The following is an 18,620-nucleotide window of genomic DNA, read 5'->3' on the forward strand; positions in this document are numbered from 1 at the left end:
TCAGAACAATCACAACCTGCAATTCTATTGGCCAGTGGAACATCAATCAAAACAAAGAAGGTGGGTCTTGAAAGGGACGAACGTTTCCTTAAAGAGGCAGGTGTTATGGAAACTATATTCTTTATATAAATCAATATTATTGTTGTTATTATTATTATTATTATTATTATTATTTATTTATTTATTTAATAACAATAATAATACTAATACATAAAATGTCTATTTACATAAAAATAATAAATATAATAAATTATGTGCTTTTCTATCTATCTATCTATCTATCTATCTATCTATCTATCTATCTATCTATCTATCTATCTATCTATCTATCTATCTATCTGTATGTCTGTCTGCCTGTCTGTCTGTCTGTCTGTTTCAGTCTGTCTCTGTTTTCTATCTATCTATCTATCTATCTATCTATCTATCTATCTATCTATCTATCTATCTATCTATCTATCTATCTATCTATCTATCTATCTATCTATCTATCTATCTATCTATCTATCTATTTTTCTATCTATATGATAATGTACAAATGTGACTAATTAAAGAAGGCAAAGTTTTTTTTTCCCTCAAAGGTAATTCTTTTATCCACTTTTGGGACCTATACTATATTTTGTTATTGAACTTTTATTAAGATTCCGTTTCAGGTTATTTTTTACTTCCATCATTAGAAAGTATATGAAATGACATTGATGGCAATTGCAGGCCATGCATTTTACACTTGGACCTTCACTGGTTTCCTACCTGAATCAATCCACCTCTTATTAGCATCATTACAAATCCACGACTATTGAAACCGACAGAATTATAGAGAAACGCAGATAAACAGAGCACTGCATCACAAACAGGAATCTCATGCAGGGAGAACGAATGTCATAAAACAAGAAACACAATGAACACAATCCAACTGTAAAGTTGTAAATCCCTGTTTTGAACTGGTTTGGCTGACGTTTCAGTATATCTGCGACCAAAACAATTTCTTATTCTCTGTCAGCTACTGTGTAATAAAAAAAACAGATATTAAATCTACACAAATATATTTGACTTTGTGCAGTTCGCTACAGATGTGGTTTGCGAGTCTGACTAGTGCGCTCTGTGATCATCCAATCAAAGGACGTGAAAATGGCCAGATTATTGTAACCCTGCTAGATGGTCCTGCAATCTGATTGGCTAAAGCAACCAGACCATGTGCAGATGATTCCTCAGGCAACATGTGATGTGACGGCTGAAATCTGATTTGATAAAAAAACTCCAAAGGACACTCCTAAAAGTGGTGAAACCAAGAGAGAAGCTATGGAATGAACATAATGGACTATTGGGAAATATTTAATAGAAATGCATGAACAAAACTATATTAAAATGTAAGTCTGTGATTAGCAGAGGGGGGAAATATTTCAATAAAATATTAAAGAAATTTAAACAATAATAATAATAAGAGATAAGATAAGATAAACCTTTATTCGTCCCACAGTGGGAAAATTTCTAAATAGTTCTAATAATAATAATAATAATTATTATTATTATTATAAAATATTTTATTTAGATAATTTTACAAAAAAATATTTATTTTGACTGTTTTTTGGAGGCCATAGTGTAGGATATTTAATTAATGGATAAAATTGGGTACACTTATTTTATTATTATTATTATTATTATTATTATTATTATTATTATTATTATTATATTTTAGATTTTAGACATATTTTTTTAGGTAAAATTTTATTTTTTAAATATTTCCTTCCGATTTTAAGTTTTTATTTTGTATGATCAAAACGCACGGCGAACCAAATCCGTTACCGGAAGTGTCGTCATGGACCTGCGCGTTTGCGTATGCGGAAGTTGGTGTATGTGTGCGGTTGCTCCTGGTTTTTTTATATAAATCTGTACAGTAGGCGGATTTGGGGCTGCTGGTAAGCTGGTTTTATATTCATTTATTTTTCCCTCCATTTTTGGCCGTGGGGAGAAAGTGGAGAACAGAAGGAGCACTGAAAGAGGGAGGAGGAGGGATAAGTCAGAATGGTGGAAGCTAAGAAGCCGGGGAACATGGCTACGGATGGGATACGGGAACAAGCGCCGTGCATGAACCACAACGCCGACAGCGGGATGAGCGACGAGCTCGTGAGCTCCGTGTCCCTGTGCCGCCGCAGGCCGCTGCTGCTTCACGGCACGGTGCTCCCGTTTGCCGGATTGCTCTACCCGGCCTGGCTGTACGTGTGGGTCGGTGTGTACGGAGCCGCCGAGTATCCGGAGGCCGGCCTGCTCGGGCTCGCCGCCATCGGGATCGCGCACGTTCTCACCGTGCTGTCAGGCTACTGGTCCGTGCACGCGCACTGCTGGCTGACCTGCTCCAAGGTAATGCATTGCTGTGTGTGTGTGTGTGTGTGTGTGTGTGTGAGATTAGATTAGTTATAACATCTGATCCCCATAAGGATGACGTGTTCAAAACACGTCGTCTGTCTATCTATCTATCTATCTATCTATCTATCTATCTATCTATCTATCTATATCTCGGTCTGTCTGTCTCTCTCTCGCTCTCTTTTTTTCTCTTTCTCTCTCTCTGCCCATCCATCCATCCACCCATCCATCCATCCATCCCAGTTAGCGTGACGTGTCCAAAACACAAATCCAAAATTATAACTTCATAGAAGACACAACTCCATCTCTTGTACTCCTCTTGAAGACTGATAGCAGGAGTGATTTGTGATAGAAGAGTATCTGTGAGAGTGAAAGGGAAAGTTTATAGGACTGTGGTGAGACCTGAGATGTTTTATGGATTAGGGACAGTGGCATTGAGTAAAAGACAGGAGGTGGAGCTGGAGGTAGCAGAGCTGAAGATGTTGAGGTTTTCGTTGGGGGTGATGAGGATGGACAGGATTAGAAATGAGTTTATTAGAGGGACAGCGCATGTAGGACGTTTTGGAGACAAGGTGAGGAAGGTGTGATTGAGATGGTTTGGACATGTGCAGAGGAGGGACATGAGGGATATCAGTAGGAGAATGCTGAAGATGGAGACACCAGGAAGGAGGAAAAGAGGAAGGCCAAGGAGGAGGTTTATGGATGTGGTGAGAGAAAACATGCAGGTAGTTGGTGTGAAAGAAGCAGATGTAGAGGTCAGGGGCGTATGGAGACGGATGATCTGCTGTGGCGCCCCCTAATGGGAGAAGTCGAAAGAAGAAGAAGAAGAATATAAAACCTGACCGTTTGTCATTAGAACATTCTCCTGAGAGAATCTCAAATCCAGGAGTCAGGAATTCACTCTGACCTGAGATGGGAGAAAACCCGAGAACCCAGAAGAAACTTTATGCTTTAGTGCATAACTTTAGGAGAAATTCTTATTCCATTTATAAAATTCACTCGCAGCTTCGAGATTGTCGTTTCTTTATTTTTTTTCTGCTTCCGACCCTCCACACACACACACACACACACACACACACACACACACACACACACACACACACACACACACACACACACACACACATACATACACTGAGGATGGTGAACACCAAATCTTGACGTGCACGATTTGTTCCAATTATAAGCGGAAAAAATACACCACATACACTAAGAAATATGAAAGTGTGCATGTCAGCTTCTTTAGTGTTTTGCAAGACCTGATATTTGGCCTATATCCCAGTGTGTGTGTGTGTGTGTATGTGTGTGTGTGTGTGTGTGTGTGTGTGTGTGTGCTGTATATAAAACCCACAGCAGTCTTAGGCCACCATGAGCTTGGCTGTAGAGTGGCCTTGCTGATTCAGCAGTTTGATTTGATGTCTTTTGAACGGAATCATGGAATATAAAAGTTTCCAATGAAATAAACTCCTACAGCGTTTTTGTTATTGTATCGCGGTGCATAGTTTTTTTAACATATTTGCATCGATAAAAGCATTTTTTTTTAAATGTATAATTATTAGTAGATGTGTTACCCTTTTATTATATAGAAAGTGACCAATAATTTGACCAGTATTTGATCTGTAGATCGATTTCTCCTCTCTAAACTGTTTCTCGAGAGCATTCTCTCAGCATCGCTGCTGCTACGTGAATATGACGTATTACAACACTACAGAGACGAGGCGTGTCCTGAGAGTCACATAGAATACAGATTAACATGGCAGAGGTAGAGCTGTAACTTCCTGCAGACACAACAGGAAAAGAACGTCTGCTTGAACGTAATTTCTGCTTGTATTCTACTAAAGAGGCTAAGAACATTTTGTATTCTCCTTGTATCATTACATCTAACAGTCGCCAAGCGACCACCCTTGGGCCCTCGAGCAAGGCCCTAAACCCTGCATGCTCCAGGGGCGCTGTTTCTCAGTGCTGCGTGCTATGTTTCAAGATGCCAAAGCAATTTCGAGGGCTTGATTGACTCATTGGCTTGTAGTGGCGGAGCCGGGGATTTTTCTTAGGGGTGGCCAGGCAGGGGCCAACAGTTACTCTGGGGTGGCACAGGAAATATCATTTAGCAAACAAGGGGTCTTGTTCAAGGGCCCTTGGTGTGGCTGGGATTTGAACCTTAAGATCCAAAGTCCAATGTCTTAACTTTAAGATCTGAATTGGTTTCCCTGTTTTTGTGTTCCTGACAGGAGCCTGATCCCAGCAAGGCGACCCTGGCTAAAGTAATCCCCACCCCTAACAACGGCTCTGCGGAGCTCGTACCCCTGCAGAGAGACAAGGTGAGCCTCCGGTCACTATGGGTTTTCCATTTAATTCCGCCGAGGACGTATTTCCGTAATAGCGTGTCGTCTTTTTTTTCCCGCCGCAGGGCGAAGACGGCCGAGAGGTCCTGTCCTTTGAATTCCAGAAGATCCGCTATGTCTTCGACCACGACAGGAAGCTCTTTTTGCCCGTAGCCTTCCCCGTTGTCCAGCCCATGGGATATTTCCAGACGTGGCGTGGATACCAGGAGGAGCCCGATCTCCGGGCGGCGGAGAAACGCTACGGGTCCAACCGAGCCGAGATGGTGGTGCCAGACTTCCTGGAGCTCTTCAGAGAGAGAGCCACTGCGCCGTTCTTCGTCTTCCAGGTAACAATCCGTTTTTTTTTCACACGTCTCGAACGTTTCGGGTATCGCAGTGTCGTGATCGATGAGGGAACGGTGTCGTGCAGGTGTTCTGCGTTGGGCTGTGGTGTTTGGACGAGTACTGGTACTACAGCGTCTTCACCCTCTTCATGCTCGTTGCCTTCGAAGCCTCTCTGGTGCAGCAGCAGATGAGGAACATGTCCGAGATCCGACGAATGGGGAACAAACCCTACATGATCCAGGTGATGCAGGTTTCCTTTCTGTATGTACCTCCTTTCAGTAGTGTTTACAGTCATTCACGGTGTGTTCTGGTCCTCAGGTTTACCGCAACAGGAAATGGAGACCCATCTCGAGCGATGAACTTGTCGCTGGTGATATTGTTTCAATAGGTAAGCACCATTTTTGACCTGGAGCGTGAAAGTGAAGTCTGTGATATAATGTAGAATTTAGCATTAATATCGCTTGCCATCAAATCTGCCACATTTCCTTCACGTCAAAAGGTTCCTGTGGTAGAATAGGTTCTTGAAGTAGAAGAGGTTTTCTACTACTACTGTTGTAGAATGGTTTCTGTAGTAGAAAGGTTCCTCTAAAAGTAGGGTTTCTCTAGTAGTTGTAGGCTTCCTGTACGAGAATGGTTCCAGTAGTAGGGTTCCTGCAGTAGTAGAAAGGTTCATGTAGGAGAATGGTCTCTGTAGTAGAAAAGTTTCTGTAGGAGAATGGTTCCTGCAGTAGTAGGGTTCCTGTAGGAGAATGGTTCCTGTATTGAGCATTTACCTCACACATCTCCACAGGACGCTCTCCTCAGGAGAACCTGGTCCCATGTGATGTCCTGCTGCTTCGTGGACGCTGCATCGTGGATGAAGCGATGCTCACCGGCGAGTCTGTGCCTCAGATGAAGGTCAGTGTGACACCCAGGATTTACTGTTTACCGGCTGTACGTATTTTGTAGATCTACAGAAGCTCCGTGGTTAAGGCTCTGGGGTACTGATCAGGTGGTTGGGGGTTCAAGCCCTGTTTTGTTTTCAGATTTTATCCAGAACACTTAAAACACTGATCTCACCACATCACATGGTTCTGGGAGAGTAAAGCACAGTGTTTTTAAGTATTTCAGGAGATTAAGCGTAATTTTCCGGACTATTAAACGCACCCAAATATAAGCCGCACCCACTGAATTTGACAAAGACGTTTATTTTGAACATAAATAAGCCGCACCTGTCTATAAGCCGCACTGAAGTCTACACTGAATCTAATAACTTTACACAGCCTTTAATGAAAGACAGTGTCTGTTACACGGCTTGTATCTAAACAGTAGCCTACCAAGAAAGTCATTGTTCACTGTCCTCCTCCTTTCTTTCACAACTATTTCTCTCGGGAGTTTATCTTTTGACATCATCGTGTGTTTAAAATCACCATCGGTGAATCTTTTCTCCCGATGCAGTGCAGCTCAGAACACAGGTGAAGTGTGTTTTCATGCCCGGTTGTTTTCAGCGTGACGAATGATTCTCATTTCCTGTAGACAGTCCGAGTGAGCGGCAGGTCAAACAACAGAGGAACCTCATCCATATTTATGATGTGGTGCGGCCCGATTCAGTGGGAGCGCATCTGATTTAATATAAAGAGTTGCATTGGTTCATCTGAACCCGTTCGGCAATTTCATTGGTCTAATGTTATGGGGCTCAGTTTTTTGGCTTGAAGTTTGTGAAACCGGGAAAAACCCAGGAAAAATTCATAAATTAGCCTCTTCATTGTTTAAGCCGCGTGGGGAAAAAAGTAGCGGCTTATAGTCCGGAAAATACGGTAAGCGTATACAGCAATTACAGTGCTAATTGATATATATATATATATATATATATATATATATATATATGACGGACAGGTTTGGGTCTCCAAGTTCGAATGCAGAATTTAATAGGTGGAAAAGTCTGGTGTCCCAATACCTTTGGCTGTATATATATCGGTATAAGCAGCACTGGAAATCGTGAATGAAGGATTGCTGCGTTCGGTGCTCTGAATTTCCAGACGTAATCTAATATGACCCCGTTTTTTTTGTGACTCGTCTACAGGAGCCGATCGAGGATTTGGACCCGGAGAGAATCCTGCACCTTCAGGCAGATTCACGGCTGCATGTGATCTCAGGAGGAACGAAAGTGGTCCAGCACACGCCTCCTCTTCGTGCCAGCGCAGGACTCAAACGTTAGTGTGTTTCTCTCTCGCTCTCTCTCTCTCGCTCTCTCTCTCTCGCTCTCTCTCTCTCTCTCTCTCTCTCTCTCTCTCTCTCTCTCTCTCTCTCTCTTTTTTGCTGTTGCTAATAAATAACAGAATACCCGAGTTTTTTTTCTTTCTTCTTCTCTTTCCATGTCGTGTGCAGCTGTGGACAACGGCTGCGTGGCGTACGTTTTACGCACCGGATTCTACACTTCTCAGGTGAAGAGATGCACAGAAACGAATCCTCCTTTCCTTTTCTGTCCCTGAATAGTAGAACGTGGATGATGGGATGAGATTCGATACGCTTTCTTACATTTTGGAACGATAACGAAGACGATTATAGAAACAAGAAAAACGCAGCAATAAAGTTTTTCTTACAAGGTTTTTCCTGGTTCTACTTTTCCTTCTGCATGGAAGCTCTGAATGAAACTGACGTGCGTGCGTGCGCATGTGTGTGTGTGTGTGTGTGTGTGTGTGTGTGTGTGTGTGTGTGTGTGTGTGTGTGTGTGTGTGTGTGTGTGTTTCAGGGTAAATTATTACGCACCATTCTGTTCGGAGTGAAAAGGGTCACAGCGAACAACCTGGAGACCTTCATCTTCATCCTTTTCCTGCTGGTGTTCGCCATCGCAGCAGCTGTTTATGTGTGGGTAGAGGGTGAGTTTATCACACACACACACACACACACACACACACACACACACACACACACTAACTACCCCGACTGGTTTAGGGACAGATTGCCCATGCTCTGGTATAGCCAGTGTATCCACTTCTTTAACTTCTCTTGAGGTATTAATCATTGAAAGAAATTAATAAAGCTTTTTTTTTATGGGGGGTAAATAAGTGATTGTTTATGGTGGCAAAAAGTTTGTGGACATCTGAGCATGAGATTGCTGTGTGCTTTCTGACATTTCACACTCAGTCCTCATTCACTGTATAATAAGCTCCAATCTTCTGGGAAGATGTTCCACTAGTTTTTGTGGAGATTTGTGTGAGATTCCTTCATCTACAAGGGTGTTGTTAAAGTCAGGTTGTGATGTAGATGAGATGAGGAGACCTGGAGTGTGAATTCAGCATAAAAAATTCATCCCAAAGGGGTTTTGAACTCTATAGCTTTGTGTGCCTCCAAGTTTGTGGGAAAACAAAGTGTCAGGTGCCCCAAAACTTTTTTCCATACAGTGATGCATCTTATTTGTTAAATATCTTTTATATTTATATATATATATATATATATATATATATATATATATATGTTTTATTTATTTATTTATTTTCGCTTCAAATTATATCTTTTGTCCTCCGAACAAGTCCCTGAAAATGGGAACGCTGTTTCTATGGAAGTGATGAAAGTCATTAAAACCAGTGTGTTCATATAAACCCTTACTCTTGCCCGGCTTTCCCTCTTTCTTCTCTTCACCTCCAGGGACAAAGGACTTGAGCAGGAACAAATACAAGCTGTTCCTGGAGTGCACTCTGATCCTGACATCTGTAGTCCCACCTGAGCTTCCCATCGAGCTCTCGCTGGCTGTAAACACCTCCCTCATTGCCCTGGCCAAACTCTGTGAGTGTCTGGGTGTCAGTTTCCTCTCAAAAAATTTTTGCTTTTTGTTAAAATCCGACTGTGAAGACGTGACTTCACGTGAAGCATTCCAAATTCCAAATCTATTTCTCCTTCTGTCTGTCTGTCTGTCTGTCTGTCTGTCTCTCTCTCTCTCTCTCTCTCTCTCTCTCTCTCTCTCTCTCTCTCTCTCTCTCTCTCTGACTATCTGTCCATAAATCTATTTCTTTATCTTTCTGTCTGTATGTCTTTATCTGTTCTATCTAAGCATCTTATCAATCCCTCTATATGTATATCTATTTTTCTATCTGTCTGTTTCTCTTTATCTCTGTTTGTATATATCTGTTTATCCATCACTCTTTCTGCCTGTCTGTTAGTTTTCTTTATATTACCGTCTGTCTGACTATCTACATGTCAATCCGTCTTTCTGTCTATCTCTCCTTCTATCTCTTTGTGTGTGTGTGTGTGTGTGTGTGTGTGTGTGTGTGTGTGTGTGTGTGTGTGTGTGTGTGTGTGTGTTTTATATGTATATCTTTTTATTTATTCATCTATCTTTCTATCTGCTTAACAGTGTCTGTCTGTCTGTCTATTTGTTTGTCTTTTCCTTTCTATCCATATATATCAATATCTGTATGTCTTTCTATTTGTCTGGCTTTATATCTTTTTATCTGTCTCTCTCTCTCTTTGGTTGTGTTTCTATCTGGCTGTTATGTAAAATATAAATGGATGTGACTTGCAGTGTGATGCAGCTGTAATATCAGTGTGAAGCAAAATGCCACCTCAATCATGGACTCGCTGGTATACCCGTTTTCTCACGTTCTTTCTTTCGCCCAGATGTGTTTTGCACGGAGCCCTTCAGGATTCCTTTTGCAGGAAAAGTGGAGATCTGCTGCTTTGATAAAACCGGAACGCTCACCAGCGACAGCCTCGTAGTCTGCGGCGTAGCCGGATTGAGGTAGAGCACGGTGTAGTTTCCAAATCTCGTTCCTCTGAGACACAAAAGCACTGTGATACATTTAATTCTTCACGTCTCCTACAGAGAAGGAAAAGAGGTGATGCCAGTGTCGGAAATCCCGGTCGGAACTCACAGAGTCGTCGCTACGTGTCACTCGCTGGTGACTCTCGATGACGGTCAGCTGGTGGGAGATCCGCTGGAGAAGGCCATGCTGACTGCAGCCGACTGGACACTCACCAAAGGTCTGAGTTTTACCCTCTCTATCTGTCTGTCTGTCTGTTTCTCTCTCTGTCTGTCTGTCTCTCTCTCTATTCTCTCTATTCTCTATTTTCTCAGTAGTCATATTTCATGTTGTCCATGTGATTTAGCTTTTATTAAAAATATCCATTATTACACACAGTCACAGTTTGTTGTCGTTCTCTTTCTAGACGAAAAGGTGTTTCCTCGTGCAATAAAGACCCCGGGTTTAAAGATTCACCAGCGCTTCCACTTCGCCAGTGCTCTGAAGAGAATGTCTGTCCTGGCATCATACGAGAGACTGGGATCTACTGAACTCTGCTACATCTCCACTGTTAAAGGGGCTCCAGAGACACTTAGGAGCATGGTGAGCTCCAAAACCAGATAGAAGTTAGTTATATTGAACATTTAAAGCGGCTGTATGTAATCATTTCCCACCTGCAAGGTGTATCTTGGAAAAAGGTTAAAAGGTGGGTCCTGAGTGGTTGCTTTGTTCCAGTTGGGGGTGGGGCTTTTTTTTTTTGCATTATTTAAGAACTTTTTGGAACTATTTTAAAGTTACCAAGTGCACCTTTAGCTACAGGTTTCATATTTCTGGGCCAGAACACAGCTGTCAACTTATCAACAGCATACAAGACAGGAGCCCCCGCTAACTTTTTCATCGAGTTTGATGACCCCGGAAAATGCGAACGGCCCCTTTAACCCCAGTTTGCTCCAGTTTTCAGAGTGTCCGGTCAACTACGACGCCGTGCACAGAGAGATGTCTCGTGAAGGAGCTCGAGTTCTAGCGCTGGGATACAAGGAGATGGGGCACCTGAGCCACCAGCAGGTACTCTGTATCTGTGTGACTCGTGTTTTCGTGTTGAAAATAGAAGAAGGTGCGTTTAACCGGGCGGCTGTTTCTCTGCACAGGTGCGGGAGATGAGTCGCGACGCTCTGGAATGCGACCTGATCTTCGCGGGCTTCATGGTGGTCTCCTGCCCACTCAAGAACGACAGCAAGGCGGTTATTAGGGAAATCCAGGAAGCCTCTCATCACGTGAGCCGCCAATATTTACATTAGCAGTCATTTGCTTTGATATTTCGTGGTAGAAAATGGTCCCTCATGAAATTCCTCTCGACCAATTAGTGAATATTGGAATATTAGTTGTTGCATTCACAGAATCAGCATCTGTGTAAATTGTCTGTTATCAGGTTGTAATGATTACAGGGGACAACCCCCTGACCGCCTGTCACGTTGCCCGGGAGCTACACTTCATCCAGAAAGAGCACACGCTGATCCTACAGCCTGGATCTACACACGGTAAGAGCTTTACCTCATAACAGCCTGAGTTACAAAACTACTATTGGGTAGTGTAAACATTAGAGATGGTGAAAGTCAGCAGTTTCTTTACATATTGAATTGCAGAACATCATGGGTGTTTAAAAAGTCAGGTACTGATGTAGGTGAGGTGAGAAAGCTGTTCCTAATAAAGTTTAGAGCTCTATAGCGAGAGATCTTCTACTATTAACCATATGAAGCAGATCTTCATGGAGCTGGGAAATCTACTACAGATCCTATACAATTGTGTGTCTTCAACTTTGTAGTAACAGTTTGGGGAAGAAACATATCTGGCTGGAAATCACATGCCCCAATACTTTTGGTCACCATGTGTATGATGTTGTACACATTTATTTCCCCACATATCTCTAAGCTTTTTAGCTCATTTTCTCTGAAACCTCATGACGATGCTCAGTAAACTGCATAACGCCGTCTGTGTTCTGCTGTGCAGGTGAATGGGAGTGGGAGTCTATAGACAGCAGGGTTCATGTTCCTCTGTCTCCTCGTACCGTGCCGCAGCTGGTCTCTAGCTATGACCTGTGCATGACTGGAGAAGGCCTGACTCGGCTGACCTACGACCCCGAGCTACTCAACGCCTTGCTGCCTCACGTGCGAGTTTTCGCTCGTGTCAGTCCTAAACAAAAGGTCATTTTTTTAAATATAACGACATTTGGGTGTTGCGCTTGTTGATTTGAATTTATTTGGAAACGTGCACCCATAATGTGAAATACACTTTATAATATGAAATATACACTTTATAATATAATACAATATACATACAGTTACAAATCTTTCGTTTCCTGCTCGTAGGAGTTTGTCATAACCAGCCTGAAGGGTTTGGGTTTCATCACCCTCATGTGCGGCGACGGAACCAACGACGTAGGAGCGCTGAAACACGCCCACGTAGGTAAGAACATTTGAGGGAAAATGACCCGCTCGTGCGCTGATCTTACACGTCAATCATCTCTCTCCCGAGCTCCTGTCTGGATCTGTAACGCACACGCAACACCGCTGTCGGGAATTTACCGTCTAGATCGGTTTATCAACAAAACCCCTCTCACAGCGCTGTGGAGCACGCAGTATGGTCCAGTATGTTCTGAACACATTAAACACAGTACAGCAGTGTCTTCAAAAAGATAGGGTGCCAATAATTGTGAGACAATTATTACATTTTTTAGAAGTAATTTGAGGTAAGAATGTTTTTTTAGATTGTCAGTAATTAATTTTACCCCCTCGGATCTTATTAGAGGAAGATATTAAGGGTGCCAATATTTTTTTACTTCTTGCTCTAGGTACTTTACATCCTGGTTTTTCTGTTCATCGAGTTCATCATATTATTTATACAAACAACAACAATGTTTATATACAACTTTTACAATATCCAGTCCAATCAAAATAGTACAAACATGATAGATGGATGGATGGATAGATCTATCTGTCTGTTTTTATACATCAAACACTAAATGTAGACAGAGGGAGAGATACAGACTTGCAGATAGATAGACAAACAAGGTGACATGTACACATTGAGAGATATAAACAGACAGACAGGTAGGCAGATGGATAAACAGACAGATGGACAAATAAAGACAGGTATCTAGATGGATAGAGAGACAGATCTAAGCAGATAGATGGATAGACAGATAGAGAGACAGCCAGACATGTGGATGGATGGATAGATGGATAGATGGATAGATAGATAGATAGATAGATAGATAGATAGATAGATAGATAGATAGATAGATAGATAGATAGATAGATAGATAGATAGATAGATAGATAGATAGATAGATAGATAGATAGGCTGGGGAGAGAGAGATCTTTAGTGCTCCTCTTTGTTGCTAATTATCGTGTCTGATCACAGGCGTGGCTCTGTTAGCTAACGCACCCGAGCGGCTGCCAGAGAAGAAGAAGAGAGGACGGGAGAAGGAGCCCTCTGCTGGAGATTTGCGGCCGATGCCTCCGCCGTCGAGTTTAGGAGGGAAAGTGAGCTCTCGAGCAGCCAGACAGAGAGTGATGGTCCAGCGAGAGGAGCAGCTCGCCGCTCAGAAGGTCTGTCTCGTCTCTCTATACGTCCTTACACACGAGTCTGTAGACATGTCCGGAGCGAGATAAATGAAATGACACAGTCTGAGCTCAGAGGTGTGTAGGTGCTGCAGTTTTTATCTCAGCGTATTTCCAGGAACTGAATTTCTGCTCGTAGAACAAAATATTCGATTACTAAAATAATTGATAGCTGCAGCCTTAATATACACACACACACACACACAGTATCGCTCAAAAGTAACTCACATTTCAGCAACAATTTTAGGATCATCTCAAGGGACAAAACTACAGAAATGAAACTTGGATATATATTTTAGAGGAGTTGGACATGTGCAGAGGAGGGACATGGGGTATATCAGTAGGAGAATGCTGAGGATGGAGCCACCAGGAAAGAGGAAATGATGAAGGCCAAGGAGGAGGTTTATGGATGTGGTGAGGGAAGACATGCAGGTAGTTGGTGTGAAAGAGGCAGATGTAGAGGACGGGGGGGGGTATGGAGACGGATGATCCGCTGTGGCGCCCCCTAATGGGAGAAGCCGAAAGAAAAAGAAGAGGTCAGTGTGCAGTTGCTCTAAAAAATAACAGTCATTATTGTTTAAATAACTGCCAATAAAAATGAGTACAAAGTTGTACCTGACTTTACTAACACCCTTGTGTCTGAGTGAATCTCATACACATCTCCACAAAAACCTAGTGGAACATCTTCTCAAAAGAGTGGAGGTTATTATAAAAGCAAATAGGGACTAAATGTGGAATTTGGATGGTCAGGTGTCCACCAACTTTTGTCCATATAGTGTACAATCAATATCTTGGTTCCTGGTCCTTCAAACCCCCTGTATTTGAGGTTAAGGACTTGTCCATTTTGTTAGCAGGAACGAATCAGTCAGGTCCTACGCGAGCTGGAGGAGGATCAGCTCCAAGTGGTCAAACTAGGAGATGCCTCCATAGCTGCACCGTTCACCTCCAAGCTTTCTTCAATACAGTGCAGTAAGTAGCCTCTGCGTACTAATGTCTTGCTTTGAAATGGCGCCGGGTTAACACGCCTCCCGTCTTCGCCTTTTCAGTCTGTCACGTGATCAAGCAGGGCCGCTGCACTCTGGTGACCACGCTCCAGATGTTTAAGATCCTGGCTCTGAACGCCCTGGTGCTGGCCTACAGCCAGTCAGTGCTCTACCTAGAAGGAGTGAAGTTCAGCGATTTCCAGGCGACTCTTCAGGGTCTGCTGCTTGCCGGCTGCTTTCTCTTCATCTCAAGGTCCAAGGTGAGGAGAAAGAAATGGTAATTGTTCTCCTTCTGTAAGGTTCGTAACAAATTCTTGACAACGTGTGCTTTCGATGTCTGCCTTGCAGCCCCTGAAGACGTTGTCTAAAGAGCGCCCCCTGCCCAACATCTTCAACCTGTACACGGTTCTGACGGTGCTGCTCCAGTTTGCCGTACACTTCTGCAGTCTGGTCTACCTGTACAAAGAGGCACAGAGCCGAAGCCCACCGAGGTATCTGCAAGTCTTCATCAAACCGGTGGCTTTTACACCAGAGGAGTTCGAGGAATCTTTTGGAGAATGATGTCTATTTATATTTTGTTCATAAACCACACATATGCATATGAACATTTTCTACACACACATCCTGAGCCATGTAACTCTTCTTCTTGAGGCTTCCTGAGAATGTGCAGACACAACCTAGTGGTAGAAAAGTGGGATTGCAGGGAAACTTGGATTTCTAGGTCCTCCAGGAATCTGGAAAGCTTGTGATTTATCGGTTCTCCCGGAACGTGAAAAGCTTGTGATTTTCAGGTTCTCCAGTAATATGGGGATCTTTTTGATTTCTTGGTTCTTTAGGAACCTGGAGGAACCTCAGGTCTCATGTTTTAAAAAAAACAAAAAAAAAAGAAATTCTGGCATTTTTCCCCAAAGTTTGAGATTCGCACCTATCTCATCACCTCCGATTTTCTTTCTTTTCTCTTGCCCACAGAGAGGAGAGATTTGTGGATCTGTATAAAGAGTTCGAGCCGAGCCTCATCAACAGCACTGTGTACATCATGTCTATGGCCATGCAAATGGCCACGTTCGCCATTAACTATAAGGTACTGTTCTTTTTTTCTTTTCCTTCTTTTATTTTTGTTGTAGTGAAGCTTTATTACTGTTACGTATAAGTCTACAATGACGCCACATCTTAGTGTTTTCAGAACGATAATTGAATACATTTTCATTTCAGATAAAATTGCTTGTATAAAAATGTGTATAAGTTTAGTGCCTATAAGTTTATTGTTAATGGGTGAGCCAGTGGGACTGTGGCAAGAAAACCCCCCTGAGATGGTAAAAAAAAGCCTCGAGAGGACCCAGACCCCTCCTTATCTGGTTGGCATCGAATGTTCATTCATTACAGTTCCATCATTGTTGAGATGTTCAGTGATGGACGCTTAAATGCAAAACTGTTCATGCAACCTGTGGTCCTGAACCATTTTAGTAAACTGTTAATCTTAATTACAGTCATAATACATCCTCAAAGTTCTTGAGTTGCTCAGTAACTTCATGGATAAGGTTCTATTACGCAATGTATAAACCCTAGTCAGGAAATGGATGCGGTGCTGGTGTTGGAGACTCCTTCAATCAACCAAACCATATAAAGAGTTATGTACTGAATGCAGTTATTTGATGTATAGATCAAAGATTGAAGTAAGGGATACATGTAAGGGATGTAACATCTCATCCGGATATTTGAAAACGGCGTTTGCGTCTAAAAACTCTCCCAAGACCTCTTACACAAGACCTGGACAGAGTGATCCTTTAATAGAAGTGTGTTTGTACTTAACCCAGGGCCATCCGTTTATGGAGTCCCTGAGAGAAAATCGTCCGTTGCTCTGGAGCATCGCCTTATCTGGACTCGCCATCGTCACGCTGCTGACCGGCTCGTCGCCCGAGTTTAACGAGCAGTTCGCCCTCGTGGACATTCCAACAGAGGTGAGGGTCTGCTTCGTTTACATTCGTTTATAGATTCTACACGCCTGTAAACAAAAGATGTACATTTATGTACTATTTGATTATTAAATTCATGAAATCCAGAATGTACCATGCAGTATTTAGGGGGCGGGGGACTGTAAATGACACAAATTAAGTTTTTTGAACCAGAAAAGTCTCCAAACCAGGTGAGAAAAGTTTACAAACAATACGCCATAATGACAGCATGAAAGAAGTTATTTTGAAATCTTTGCAAATTTGGAGCACTTTTGATAGATACTGAACACTAAAGACCAGGAACATCCCACAAGATCTGCAGTTGTGGAGACGCTCTGACCCAGTCGTCTAGACGTCACAATTTGTCAACCTCGCTCAAATCCTTACGCACGGCCATTTTTCCTGCTTCTAACATCAACTTTGAGAACAAAATGTTCACTTCCTGCCCAATAAATAAATCCACCCACTAACAGGTGCCATGATGAAGAGATCATCGGTGTTCTTCACTTCATAATGTTATAATGTCATAATGTTATTACTGATCTGTGTATATTAAAGTGTACTTATTTCTATGCATATCTCTCGCAGTTTAAACTGGTCATAGCCGAGGTGCTGGTGGTGGATTTCGTGGTGGCGTTACTCGTGGACCGAGTGCTGCAGTTCCTCCTGGGTAAAGGGACCCTCCGGTTGCCCAACTGAACAACTGAACTGAACTGTTAGCGGCCAAAGCAGCTGCCGCCCCTGAACTCAGACTGTAAGCAGGGGGAGTGAAACTAAGTCGACCCTGCGACACTCACACTCATGAAGAAGCGGTGATGGACTCGCCAGGCAATACTGGACACGCCCCAGTGTTCTCAGTCTTTTTGCTCATTCTCTCTGTTTTATATTTTGGGTTGTTTTTTTTCCCCTGTTTGCTTCCATCTTCTTTGTTCACCCGCACCCCTTTTCCATCCGTTCTAACCTCTCTCCCAATGCTGAAAGGCCAAGATAAAAACAGTATTGTGTGGAACAAGCGTGTATATGTACGTGTGTGTGTGTGTGTGTGTGCGCGCGCGTGTTGGGTGCGTGTAAGCGAGTCACGCAGCTGACAGGGCCATTCTCTAAGAGAACTGCAGAGTGTTTAATTTTTGGGGGGGTTTTGATTTTGTAAAAAGACCGATGTTAAAAATGATAAAAAAAAAAGACCAAAAATCTCAAGCTCGATCGTGTCCCTTTTCTTTTTGTTCAAATTCCTTCCCACACCAGATAAATGAGAAATCGACTGTCGTTGTTTTGTATAATATTTACTTGAATGATTAATCAAATGGTATCATGCGTGAGGAGGGAATAAGTGCTTTTTGAACCTCCCATACCACGTTTAGTTTCCATTTGCTGTTCTATTAACCTCCATTCTTCTGGGAAGATGTGATTTTTGTGGAGATTTGTGCGAGATTCATTCAGTCACAAGACCAAGCAAACAGGGAAGAAAGTGCTACTTTATGTGTTTCAGGAAAACGTAGGTCTTCACGCGTCGCTTGAAGATGGGAAGTGAACGCAGCAGTTCAGACATCTAGGGGAAGTTCATTCCACCACCTCGGTGCCAAAACAGAAGAGTGTTGATGTGTATCTAACTCGTCCCCTAAGAAGGTGGGACCAGTGGAAGATTTTATGCTCCTGCAGCCGAAGACGTTGTGCACCTCCAACATTGTGGTAACAGTTTCAAGAAGAATCATGTACTGCTGGAAAAGTAGGGTGTCCCAATACTTTTGGCTTGTATATCTAGGAACAAGAAACCGAAACGCACACATTCACTGTGAACAAAGTTCCTTAAATTAGTTATACAGCAGAATGAACATTTTTTGGGATTTTCCACATTTCAGTTACGCCTCTTCTAAATGCTCCAGTGTTTGCAGGTGAATTCCGATGAAGCGAACTAACAAAACTCATCATCCAAAGGCAAAATCTAACAGAAATATTAGACCGTCCATTGTATATCTGGAATATTTATTTATTTATTTTACAATTCCCTTCTTATCAATGTACATCAGACATAATACAACTGAGTAAAGGTATCTACACACGCGTTACATTTAAGTTTGTGGATTTTGTACATATAGATATTTCTGATGTGCAGAGAAAAGAAAACTATGAACATATAGGAAGTGATCTTTCTTTACATCATAGATTTTGATTAAAAAAAATAAAAATCAGGTCTGGGATATTCCATGTTTGGTCCATTTTTCCTGCGTAGAAAAGCAAAATATTCCAGTTCATGATTTGCTGTTTTTCCCACACTGTACTTTTCCATATATTTTTGTCCATGAATATTTATAACATTTTTCCC

The 18,620-nt window shown here is 42.4% G+C and overlaps 1 protein-coding gene across 1 annotated transcript; it reads left to right on the forward strand.

The window, feature by feature from the left end:
• atp13a1 (ATPase 13A1) lies at window positions 1-17,498 on the forward strand. Its single transcript, XM_083524349.1, has 25 exons — window positions 1-2,355; window positions 4,587-4,676; window positions 4,766-5,026; window positions 5,110-5,265; window positions 5,343-5,412; window positions 5,815-5,921; window positions 7,087-7,216; window positions 7,392-7,447; window positions 7,756-7,882; window positions 8,652-8,789; window positions 9,621-9,741; window positions 9,826-9,983; window positions 10,170-10,345; window positions 10,697-10,807; window positions 10,891-11,016; window positions 11,172-11,280; window positions 11,750-11,943; window positions 12,109-12,205; window positions 13,163-13,350; window positions 14,217-14,331; window positions 14,409-14,605; window positions 14,694-14,836; window positions 15,315-15,426; window positions 16,160-16,303; window positions 16,886-17,498. Exons 1-25 carry the CDS (start codon window positions 2,020-2,022, stop codon window positions 16,994-16,996), a joined length of 3,573 nt encoding a protein of 1,190 aa, XP_083380475.1. The 5' UTR covers window positions 1-2,019; the 3' UTR covers window positions 16,997-17,498.
• The last annotated feature ends 1,122 nt before the right edge of the window (window positions 17,499-18,620 follow it).

Source organism: Silurus aristotelis (genome assembly GCF_946808225.1).
Source record: "Silurus aristotelis genome assembly, chromosome: 21".
Classification (NCBI taxonomy): Eukaryota; Metazoa; Chordata; class Actinopteri; order Siluriformes; family Siluridae; genus Silurus; species Silurus aristotelis.

What these genes read in the sequence shown, in the direction of transcription:
- atp13a1 (XM_083524349.1), top strand. Translation starts at nt 2,020, where the DNA reads ATGGTGGAAGCTAAGAAGCCGGGGAACATGGCTACGGATGGGATACGG. An exon ending in AGTCTGTGCCTCAGATGAAG is followed by an intron (nt 5,922 to 7,086) that starts GTCAGTGTGACA and finishes ACTCGTCTACAG; the next exon opens with GAGCCGATCGAGGATTTGGA. An exon ending in TGCGGCGTAGCCGGATTGAG is followed by an intron (nt 9,742 to 9,825) that starts GTAGAGCACGGT and finishes CGTCTCCTACAG; the next exon opens with AGAAGGAAAAGAGGTGATGC.